General features: G+C 36.8%; 1 protein-coding gene across 1 annotated transcript in view; it reads right to left on the bottom strand.

The window, feature by feature from the left end:
* Positions 1 to 7,291: 7,291 nt before the first annotated feature.
* The window catches only part of IFT57 (intraflagellar transport 57), a 73,989-nt gene continuing 68,892 nt past the window's right edge, over positions 7,292 to 12,388 (bottom strand). The window contains exons 9-11 of the mRNA XM_005910178.3: positions 12,020 to 12,082; positions 9,185 to 9,251; positions 7,292 to 8,137 (exon numbers count right to left, since the gene is read on the bottom strand). Of these exons, the coding sequence (XP_005910240.2) occupies positions 7,959 to 8,137; positions 9,185 to 9,251; positions 12,020 to 12,082 (309 nt within the window). The 3' untranslated portion in view covers positions 7,292 to 7,958. The remainder of the gene's footprint in view (positions 8,138 to 9,184; positions 9,252 to 12,019; positions 12,083 to 12,388) is intronic.

Raw genomic sequence — 12,388 nt, forward strand, 5'->3', positions numbered from 1 at the left:
TTTTTAGTGTTTTCCTATTTCTATGGTGTAAATACTCCCATTAATGGCTGATTTTAAGGTTCAACAGTTTAACAACCACTCTCAAAATTTCTGAATATCTGACAATGAGCTCTTAGGGGCTGGTACACCATTGCAAGCTACTACAAACAGTGGAGGTGAGCCTATTAAAATTTAAAATCATGCAGTCTTAGGACTAGTAGCATCCAGAATATGTTAGTCCTACTCCTAACATTTCAGAAGAAGAAAATTAATGCTGAAGATAAGTAACATCCTTAAAGTCATGCAGAAAATGACTAGGAAAGTTGGGATTGGAATCAAGGTGTCTGGACTCCCCATGCAGTGTTCTATGCCAAAGCCTTTATACAGGGAGTAGAGAAAAAAGTAGTTTTTGGCTATGACTGGAAATCTGATTGTATAATCGTGTGTTGGGCTATAGATGGGACAGGATGGGTGACGGGCTGTGAACATGAAGCTCCCTCAGAGTTGCTCCAAACCGTGTTAAGAATCGCTTAGGAAACCGTGCACTTTGTAATCTTGGTTTGTTAAATGGGCAGGGCACTTAACCTTCTATGGCTTTGGTTTTACTATTTTTTAAAGACAGTTTTTAATATTAGTATGTCTTAAACTCTAGTGGTAAATAATCTAGGGTACTTTATTAAAAATCATTTCAGATGGGGTTAATTTTAAGATAGCTCACAGAAGAAGCACTAATTTAGATCCTCTTTGAAGACCCTTTTGGATCTAAGGTAGTTTATCTGTTTACTCATAGCCAGGAAACATTTCTAGAGTGGTAATTCCTTAAAGGAGTTCTTAGATTAGCTGCATCAAAGGCACCTGAGGAGCTGTCTAAAATTTCTGAGCACCCAAGTTTCCACCCAAGACCTGTGCAATAATTGAGGGAGAGGAGGGCTGGGAAATTGGATTTTTTTTTTTTTTTAAGAAGTTGCCTATTTGATTCCATACTAGAGTTAGGAACTTCAGAGGTTTCCAACCTAGAGAATGCTGTGTAGGGTAAGGAAGTGATAACTTGCTGTTGACTACTGACTCATAGAGTAGGGGCTATGTACAAAAATTTTATCCAATAGTTTCTCAAATAGGGGATGGGAAAAAGCAGATGATGAGCTCTAGGGCACTATTGAGGAGCAACTGGAAAGCGTCACTGTAGTTCTTAAAGGAGCAAGAACAAAGTATGGAGTGGACCAGGTGGCCTGAAATAAAGTACTAATGGTGACTCAGCAAATCACAGGTTTGAACTTTGCATGTCTGTATTGAAAGCACCCAATTACGGAAATCTAATGCTTGAGATGTATTCTTTAGAACATGTTAACATGAACACATTAAGATGGTTCTTGCCCTCCTCTTCCCCGTATTTATAAAAAGATTTGTCAAACGACAACAAACTAGTGAATCCAAAATTGATTTTACCCTTTAAAAGACCATGCCACCTTTTCAAATATAAAGTTTTAGGAATTATGACTTGGTTGTTGGGGACATTCAGTTTTTAAAAAGGTAAAGCTTTGACAATGATTTGCTATTTGACCACAAAATAGGGAGGATCCTTTCTAACTACTTCAATCACATTGTTATAATGAAGACTGCTTTGAAGAAAACACAAAAAGCATTTCAGCCTGGCAGAAAAGAGTTTTAAGAAGAAAAGCATTTGGGCATTTAATCCTAGGTTCTCAACAAAGGTTCCTAAATCCTTAAAGTCTACTGACCCTCAGCATTCAAACCCATCCACGTCACGCAGAAGAGTTTTGAATCAGAGAATTACATGTTTTCTCATTTTCCTTCACAGATCCACCTGTTCTAATAAAAGGTTGGAAAATAATCTAAGATTTGCACACTGATTTTTCATACCCATTTACCTAAATCTACATTCTTAAAGGGCATTCTCAGTGAAGAGGGTCTGCTGTTACATTATTTGTGAAAAAGAAAAGGAACTACATTTGCTGCTTGCAGATTCACAGTGTAGATGAGAAGTCCTGAAGAAAATGAAACTTGTTTAATGTTTTTCAAATTTACTGGTTATAGAAACATTTGCTTATGTTTAAACTCATGGGAAATGCTGACCTAGGTTAATGCTGACCTAGGTTAATTAAGAGGGCAGTAGAGAAATAGTTCTTTAGAGGTGTCAGAAAGTTGTTCCTACTTCATCAATGAATAAATGATTATGTAAGTTTAAGACATGTTCAGTGGGCCATATAATTTTATTGGAGAGGTCATACGATTCACACAAGTTGCCTATTTGAATCAAAGGGAGATTTACTTTATATGAAGCATATCATTTCCAAGAACCATCATTTTTTTAGCTTTATACTTTGAAATAATTTCAGATTTATAGAAAAGTTCTAAAAATGCACAGTGGATTTCTATATATTTCTATATATTATTCTCTCAAATCTCAAAATGTTAACCATATTTTAAAAATCATTCTTCTTCTCTATGTGTGTGTGAATATACAAATACACACACAAGTATACATTCTTTTCCCTGGACCATTTGAGAGCAAGTTGCTGACATGATGCTTCTTTGCCTCCAAATACTTGTGTGTATTGCTAAAACAAAGGACATCCTTTTATATAACTCCAGTACAAATAGCAAAAAAATAATGTTGATTTAACACTATTATCCAGTCTATAGATCTTAATCTTACCTGTCTCAGTAATGTCCTTTTCTAACAAATAAAGGCTTTTTAATTTTTTTTGCCCAGTATTCAGTCTTGAATTGTTTGTTGCATTTCATTATGTCTCTTTCACCTCCTTTAATCTGGAGCAATTCCTCAGTCTGTTTTTCATGACCTTGTAATTTTTTTTTTTTAAATTTCACAGCTTCTCTTGATTTTTTTAAAATTTATTTTTAATTGGAGGATAATTGCTTCACCATATTGTGCTGGCTTCTGCCATACAGCAGTATGAGTCAGCCATAAGTACACTTTTTTGAAGAACAGAGGCCATTTTGTAAAACACCCCTCCATTGGATTTGTCTGATGTTTTCTCATGACTATTAACAGATTCAAGTCATACACTTTCAGAAATGTGTGCTCTTTTCAGGAGAAACATGATATCTATTTGTTTCGCTGCTAGTAACGTTAACTTTTGATCCCTTAAAGTGATATATCCCAGGTTTCTCCACTGTCAAGTTATGATTTTTCTCTCTGTAGAATATCTCATGGGCTTTGAGATTATGTAGATACTCAGTTTTTCATTAAACTTTCACCTACTAGTTTTAGCATTTGTCAGGAAATGGCAACCCACTCCAGTATTCATGCCTGGAAAATTCCATGTGCAGAGGAGTCTGGTGGACTGCAGTCCATGGGGTCACAAAGAGTCGGACACAACTTAGCAACGAGACAACAACAACGTACATAAAGAAGGAAATTGAGGCCAGTTCAAATTACTGGTAATACTGTGCCATTTTTCTAACATGCTTTGGAAATGCTTATTTCATTCTCTGTGCTTCATTTGGGTAATTATTAAGAAAAGTTAATTCTTCAAATGTTTACTATTATTATTATATGATCAGTGATCTTTTTTTTTTTCCTTTTTGGCCATGCCATGTGGCATTTGGAATCTTGGTTCTTGACCAAGCATTAAGCCCATGCCCTCTGCAGAGGAAGCATGGAAGCCTAATCACTGGAACACGAGGAAATTCCCTGATTAGTGATCTTTTTTTCCTCCATCAAATTCCTTCTTATTTGCTACTGAAGATAATTAGCTATTATCCAAATTTGTCTCTCAATTTTCTGCTTGAAGAGTACTTTTCCTTCTTGACTATTTAAAAAGTACCAGCAGAAGTGGAGACTTTTCCTCTCCCCTCCTTCCTGTCTATCCTTTCTCAACCATCCTGGGAAGTGAAAAGTGAAGTGAAGTCACTCAGTCGTGTCCAACTCTTTGCGACTCCATGAACGGTAGCCTACCAGGCTCCGCTGTCCATGGGATTTTCCAGGCAAGAATACTGGAGTGGGCTTCCATTTCCTTCTCCAGGGAATCTTCCCAACACATGGATCAAACCCGGGTCTCCTGCATTGCAGACAGACAGTCTGAGCCACCAGGAAAGTCCACAATTTATTCACAGTTAAACTTCTTGTTCACAACCTGATGAGTGGGCCTTGATTCTATTACTATGACTTGTAACCTCAGATGATGGTTAGCAGTTTTTAGCAATACAGTATTTTTTAATTAAAATATATACAATATAGTACAATGTAGTTTTAAAAGACAATGTTATTGCAGACAATAGAGACTACAGTTTATTGTGAACATAACCTTTACATGCTCTGGGAAACTAAAAAATTCATGTGATATACTTTATTGTGTTATTCACTTTATGGTGGTAGCCTGGGATTGAACCTGCAGTATCTGTGAGATACACCTGCATGGCAGTTGCCAGATGGTGATTTCTAAATGCCATATTTCTTTTACTTTAGCTGTTATTGTACCGGGAGGACCCTTCTCTTCTGCCATTGATTCATTTATCTCTACCTGTATGGACTCATCGGAGAAGGCAATGGCACCTCACTCCAGTATTCTTGCCTGGAAAATCCCATGGACAGAGGAGCCTTGTGGGCTGCAGTCCATGGGGTCGCTAAGAGTCAGAGATGACTGAATGACTTCACTTTCACTTTTCACTTTCATGCATTGGAGAAGGAAATGGCAACCCACTCCAGTGTTCTTGCCTGGAGAATCCCAGGGACGGGGGAGCCTGGTGGGCTGCTGTCTATGGGGTCACATAGAGTTGGACACAACTGAAGCAACTTAGCAACAGCAATATGGATTCATAGTTTGTTGTTTTATTCTCTGGGTTATAACTCATTACTATAATTATTTGTTTTAATGCTCAGTTGTCCCAGATTGGCTAGTATGATATTCTACAGTCTATGTCCTTTAGCCATATCCTCATCATTTCTTTGCACATGTCCTTACTATCTGGCAAAGAATTCTGGGCTCATCTGTGCTTTCCCTGACCTAGCCCAGGAATTAGTAATTTTTCTAAGAAATCTGTTTTCATTTTTTTTTTTCGTTAAGTAGAAAATTTAGAAACCAAGATCTAAGTGCTAGGTATTCTCATTGCTATCTACTGTGACTGTTTCTAGACACTCTTAGAGGACAGAACTAGTAAACACATGTATATATGTATTTGTATTTCTATATCTATAAATATTTATATTTTCAATTAATCTAAATGTATGAAAAATCCATGAGTTCATACTAATGCTGCCAATTCCAATCCTGGACCTATAATTACTGCCTTGAAACTGTGTCAGATCTCAGACTTGGTAACATTAATCTGCTGTAGAATAGGACCTGCAGTATACTCTGGAACTGCACGATACATCTACCCATTCACTTACTAACTCACACCCTATGTGCTAGGACCTGGTTCAGTTCAGTTCTGTTCAGTCGCTCAGTCATGTCTGACTCTTTGCGACCCCAGGAATTGCAGCACGCCAGGCCTCCCTGTCCATCACCAACTCCTGGAGTTCACTCAGACTCACGTCCATTGAGTCAGTGATGCCATCCAGCCATCTCATCCTCTGTCATCCCCTTCTCCTCCTGCCCCCAATCCCTCCCAGCATCAGTCTTTTCCAATGAGTCAACTCTTAGCATGAGATGGCCAAAGTACTGGAGTTCCAGCTTTAGCATCATTCCTTCCAAAGAAATCCCAGGGCTGATCTCCTTCAGAATGGACTGGTTGGATCTCCTTGCAGTCCAAGCGACTCTCAAGAGTCTTCTCCAACACCACAGTTCAAAGGCAGCAATTCTTCGGTGCTCAGCTTTCCTCACAGTCCAGCTCTCACATACATACATGACGACTGAAAAACCATAGCCTTGACTAGATGGACCTTTGTTGGCAAAGTAATGTCTTTGATTTTGAATATGCTATCTAGGTTGGTCATAACTTTTCTTCCAAGGAGTAAGCGTCTTTTAATTTCATGGCTGCAGTCACCATCTGCAGTGATTTTGGAGCCCCCAAAAATAAAGCCTGACACTGTTTAGGAACACAGAAACAAGAAAGATTTTCTCCTTATCTTCAAGTAGCTCAATCTATTAGAGATGATGGAGGAAAAAATAATGACAATATAGTACAAGTTCTGTTATTCACAGGGCTCTATGGGAACTGAGAGGAGGACCACCTGGCCCAACCTGAGTAAACTGGATTATTTCAAAGGAAGTAAAAATAGGTTGCTTACACTAGTTATTGGAAGTTCTTAGATTATTGCATTTGCATGAAATAAAGAGTGCACTTTGTTTCTGAGTAAAAGCACATTTTATGGAGAGCTCTCATTTATCTAGAAGGGGTCTTTGCATTGATTGAATTTGTCACATTACTATTTAGCCAAGACAATACCTATGCAAATAAGTTCCAAGGAAACTGCTGTTAAGTTTGTGGGTCCAAATGTTAGGTTTTGGTCTTTCTGTTCTGTGCCTCCCAATGACCATAAAGGACGGGAAAAATGTGGGACTTCATTTCAAACTACCTATTATCCCAAATTAAATAAACTGACTTTGCCACTGTATTGATTGCCACCCTCTTGAGTAATGGGCTTCCCTGATAGCTCAGCTGGTAAAGAATCTACCTGCAACATGGGAGACCTGGGTTTGATCCCTGGGTTGGGAAGATCCCCTGGAGAAGGGAAAGGCTACCCAATAAAGTGTTCTGGCCTGGAGAATTCCATGGAGTGTATAGTCCATGGGGTCACAAAGAGGCAGACAGGACTTTCACTTTCACTCTTGAGTAAAAGAATAGTTTATGCATACTGATTTATCTAAATGTAATCTTAAACTAGAAAGTTTGAAAGAAAATGATTTGTGTGTGTGAGGGTATATATATGGAAAGTAAAGGCTAAAAATAAAGCAGGGTGGAAATAAAATACTTGAATGAAAAATAAGGGGATTTTATTTTTTCTGTCATATATATATACATATATATGCATACACACACACATATATATAGTATTTTAATAAAAATTTATCAGTAGATCCTTGTTTCCCCCTTATTTTCAAAAAATAAGTGTGGGCTGTCTTCTGGTTTGAGCACATCTCATCAGTTTCCCCCAGTTGCAAGTCTGGTCACTCTCATATTGCTTATGTCACCAACTTAGAAATCCCAGATGAGAAAGTTGCTCAGTAAGATATGTAAGTAAAGACTGCCAGTACCAGGAGGATGATTGTGACATGACTTGCTATCCTTCCTTCTGCTACAAAATGATTCTTTAGTATATCTGATACCACAGAACAAAGTAGAACTGAGAAATGTATACACCTTTTAATTCACTACAGAAACATAATCAAACATGACTGAAATATTTATTTTTTATCAGGGAACCTTAGATCATAGTAGATATAAAATCAGTTTAGTCATGAAATGGTCATGGTAAATAATAAACTTCAAATGTTAATAAAAATACTGAAGTTTTATTCTAATGCTTTTTTTTAAAAAATGTAATTTTAGGTAACCATAAAGTTGAGGCAAGGGTAGTTTGGAATTTTGGAAAGAATTCCCAGCCATTGCTGGCTGCGTCTGGGAGCAGAAGCACTTGAGATGACTGTGTGTGTATCAAATGGAAGGGGCTGGCTTGTCCCAAAGGTCCACGTGCTGACAGCAGCAGCAGCACCTGCAGAAAGCATGGGTCCTACCCACTCTGCACCACGTTCCTCTCTCTCAAATGCAAGGAACCATAAGAACAGTGAGCCACCAGGTCAGGGCTTTACTATATGTAATGATTAGTGAAAGCTGCTTTGAAAGTGAGAATTTTAAATTACTTTATTAAATATTATATTCAATTTAAAAGTTTTGACCATCCATAATCATCATGATACAATATGTGTGTATATATGTAAAAAAATACCCATCAACATGCTTTAAGAGGAATAACTGTGCTTTGTAATCTATGCAACATGAAATATGATTTTCTATAAAAAACCAATAATCAGAAGCATGATAAATGGTATGTTTTAATAAGAGCCTATTGCAGATTCTGGAATGATTGTGGCATGCATGTCTCTTGTCATGTTGGACTTTTCCTTCAGTTTCGACTGGAGTAATGTGTGTTCCACAACACCGATTCTAATGTCCATCTGAACGGTTTCTTGCTTCAGCTTTGTTAAGCTCTGTTTAATCTTCACCAGAGGAGCTGCAGAATGAAAATAACATGGAATAAAAATTTTCATTTGGAGTATCAGTTTATTACAGAATGGTATGACATTTTCCTCACTTTGTCTTAAGCCAAAAATAGGGTTAAAAACAGCCAACAATTTACTGACATTCACACAGTTTTGCTGTGGCATTTTAAACACCTGAAATTTCTAGGCTGGGAAATGATGTAGCATTTGATGTACTGAGGCTGAACTTCTTTTCTAGAGGAAGAATTGCTAAAGGGGTGTATAATGATTTCTTCAGTATTTTTTAATGGGCTAGTATATTTGTCTAAGGAAAAAAGGATACTATGGGAGAAAGGAGATTAAAAAAGGGATGCAAAGGGAAAAAAGAATTACTTTGAGACACAGCTAATGGGCTCATTCAAACATACTGCAAACCCTCTATACATCACCTTTTGAAAGATCACTCAGTATGTACCATTAACACTCTAAAATCTTTCTAGAACATAGAAAGGCCTTTGGGCAATCACCACCAGGCCATGTCAAAGTAACTAGCTCACAATGGAAGATGATTACTGTCGGAATATTAATTCTTCCCTATCTGACCCTTGACTATCAGGCCTACTGAGGGTGAGTGAAAAAGGGAGTCATCACATTACCACCTACACTGACTGTTTTTGTACAATAAAATGGAATGATGAATCTCACTGGATGAAAATAGAACAAAATATTACTTTTTTTTTTAAACAGGCATATCCTATTTCTTTCTTTCTTTTTTTTTTAAATTTTATTTTATTTTTAAACTTTACATAATTGTATTAGTTTTGCCAAATATCAAAATGAATCCGAACAGATATAGTTTGAATAAAATCCTGAATGATAGTAAAAATGACTCTTCTCAGCTCATTTATAAGGAAAATAGTATACTGATTATCAGACATCATTTTTGTACCATGTACCCCTCCTTCAAACAAATTCATTTTAAAAAGGAGACTTCCTATTTATTAATACCTTCTAAAAAATACATTTCTTAAGGAGAGACACTTTTGCTTATTTTCTTCTTAAAATTCGTGTGTACTTACCACCGTCGGTCATACTGCTGCCTTTTTCTTCCATTTCTTGTTTCACCTTTTCTAGCTCTTCTGTAACCTTTCATTGAAAACAAATTTAAATTACTTTATAAATTATAAATCTCATGAGCACTGGATTTTAAAGAAACTTCCAAATTTTTGAATGACGTATTAAGACAAATAATTCAGACATAATACACACATAAAGGGATACAAAGATATTAGCAGTATCCCGGACATAATTTGGGCTTCCCAATTTGAACAATAAGATAAAGTATGCAGACATGCTAAGCTTTTTATCTTCTAAGCATGCTCCTATTGTTCAGTCAGTTCAGTGCAGTTCAGTCGCTCAGTCATGTCTGACTCTTTGCGACCCCAGGAATTGCAGCACGCCAGGCCTCCCTGTCCATCACCAACTCCTGGAGTTCACTCAGACTCACGTCCATCGAGTCGGTGATGCCATCCAGACATCTCATCCTCTGTTGTCCCCTTCTCCTCCTGCCCCTAATCCCTCCCAGCATCAGAGTCTTTTCCAATGAGTCAACTCTTTGCATGAGGTGGCCAAAGTACTGTAGTTTCAGCTTTAGCATCATTCCTTCCAAAGAAATCCCAGGGCTGATCTCCTTTAGAATGGACTGGTTGGATCTCCTTGCAGTCCAAGGGACTCAAGAGTCTTCTCCAACACCACAGTTCAAAAGCAGCAATTCTACGGTGCTCAGCTTTCTTCACAGTCTAACTCTCACATCCATACATGACCACAGGAAAAACCATAGCCTTGACTAGACGGACCTTTGTTGGCAAAGTAATGTCTCTGCTTTTGAATATGCTATCTAGGTTAGTCATAACTTTCCTTCCAAGGAGTAAGCCTCTTTTAATTTCATGGCTGCAATCACCATCTGCAGTAATTTTGGAGCCCCAAAAAATAAAGTCTGATACTGACATCACCAAATTACTTTCTCATTAACTCTCTCAGGTTATAACATGATAGAATAAAAAAGATCTAAGTTGTTTTTTTTTAGGCATTAGGCACTCAAGCCTTGCAGTTATCTCATAGCATCTACCATGCAAGTCTCTAATGACTAGTTATTAATTAAAATACCATAAACATCCTAAAAGCTTTGCTAATTCTAAAGATTTACTAGGTATCTTTCTTAATATTATAGTTTTGTAAGAGAATATGCCACCTCTTCCACTATAGGACACTAAAAATAACATTTATGCCATATGGCTATATGTAAAAATATTCTAACTCCTTTATCCAAACCATGAACTCCAAGAAGCATACTGTGCTGCTATACTGGCCCTTATATATACTCTACATCATACTCAAAATTGTACTATAGTCTCTGTTATTAGCAAACTTCCAAACTAGAATTAATATTGGTAGAAAGTATCACCTTTAAAAAACTGAAAAATTTTTTATACAATTTAGAACCAAACCATAATTATTGTAACTTAGTAGTCTTTATTTTTTATCATACTGGTGAGTAAAAACTTCCTTGGGAATAAAGTGCACATCCAAGTAAAGCAAATTAATTTTGTTCAGGCATCTGAAATGTTACAACTGGGGATAACTACATACTCCGAAAGAACTAAATGGTTCCCTGGACTCCCTTCCAGTGTTAATTTACCTAATGTAAGTGAGCACTTTAGTTCTGTATAATGTTTTATCTGCCTAGAAGCACCACAGGACTACAGTCTAAGTATTTCTAAAGTAATATTTTTATTATTTTAAAATAACTATTTACTCCTCAAATAATCTCCAGGAAAAAAGCTTAATTCTACTGTATAGAAATGTGTGTGTGTGTGGGTGTGTGTGTGTGTGTGTGCTCTGTTTGCTCAGTCATGTCAGACTCTTTGTGGCCCCATGGACTAGAGCCCACCTCTGTCCATGGAATTCTCCAGGCAAGAGTCCTGAAGTGGGTTGTCATTTCCTTCTCCAGGGGATCTTCCCGACCCAGGGATTGAACACGCATCTCCTGTGTCTCCTGCACTGGCAGGTGGATTCTTTACCACTGAGCCACCTAGGAAGCCCACTATACAGAAAAGTTTGTAACAATTATACTTGAGTATATCCAAAGATAGTCTTAGATTTTAGTCCCACACTGGCTACTGATCTTTTCAGGTCTTTTTTCCTCTCAGCTCTTCAGTGAGAAGTGGGAGTATATATTATTAATATATATATATACACACACACACAAATATTTAAAGGTAAGACCTAATACATAAAATATAATACATGTATTATTAATATAACTAATATATATTAGGTCTTCTGTTTCTTGCAAAATGATGAAAGTAAATACAACAATGTATGTAAACATTGTAAAAGTCTTCTTTTAGACTATTCTAAAAATACTTTAAAAAATCCCTTCTAAAAGTCTTTAGAAGGGAAAGGGTTAAATGTCCGCCTCAATTTGTGGACAGAGAAATAGGATCACATACAATTTATCAACAACAATCATTTAAAAATTATATCTTAAATACTAATATTAAAATTTACTATAGACATTTAAGTAAATACTTAACTCTTCTATATATTAATTATAATTATTATGTTTTTAAAAAGATTAAGGAAGGTTATAAACGTGCTAATATCATCAGCATATTTTACATTACATTTAGTAAAACAATTTTAGGCATTTTGTGGAAATAAGTAGGTATATAAATATCTAACTGATTCATTGAAAAGAAAATTTAGGGATTTTTCTCCTGAAGAAAAGGATTTAGAGCCACAGGAAGCAATTACTAAAGTAAACAACCGTGGCTGTAGCAGTATTAACCCATCCATGGCTGTCAACAGCAGGGCCCTGCTGCCAGGTGAGAATCTGGGTGAACAGTGCGTACCTCAGACAGGATTCTGGTCCTTTCAGTTACTCCACCGTTTCCCTGCTGGTAACGCTCCCTTGCCTGAGGGAGAAAATATTTTGTTTAATGGCAAAATCAAAACAAGCAGATTACTTAAATATGACCTCTTTGTATTTACAATTTCTGCATATCATTCTATGACAACCCCTTCCTTGTCTGTGAATACATTTGTGAAAAGCGACATTTTAACAGCGGCTATTTGAATGTTCCTAACAGGCACCATGTGTTTAATGAAAACACTATATAAGGCTGAACTACCTTAACCACCATGTACTGACTGTGTAACACTCAGGGCCACAGTTCACAATAAAAATTTGTCCTCAGCCATTCCTCAACAGTTTAGACAAT

Source organism: Bos mutus, chromosome 1, assembly GCF_027580195.1.
Source record: "Bos mutus isolate GX-2022 chromosome 1, NWIPB_WYAK_1.1, whole genome shotgun sequence".
Lineage (NCBI taxonomy): Eukaryota > Metazoa > Chordata > Mammalia > Artiodactyla > Bovidae > Bos > Bos mutus.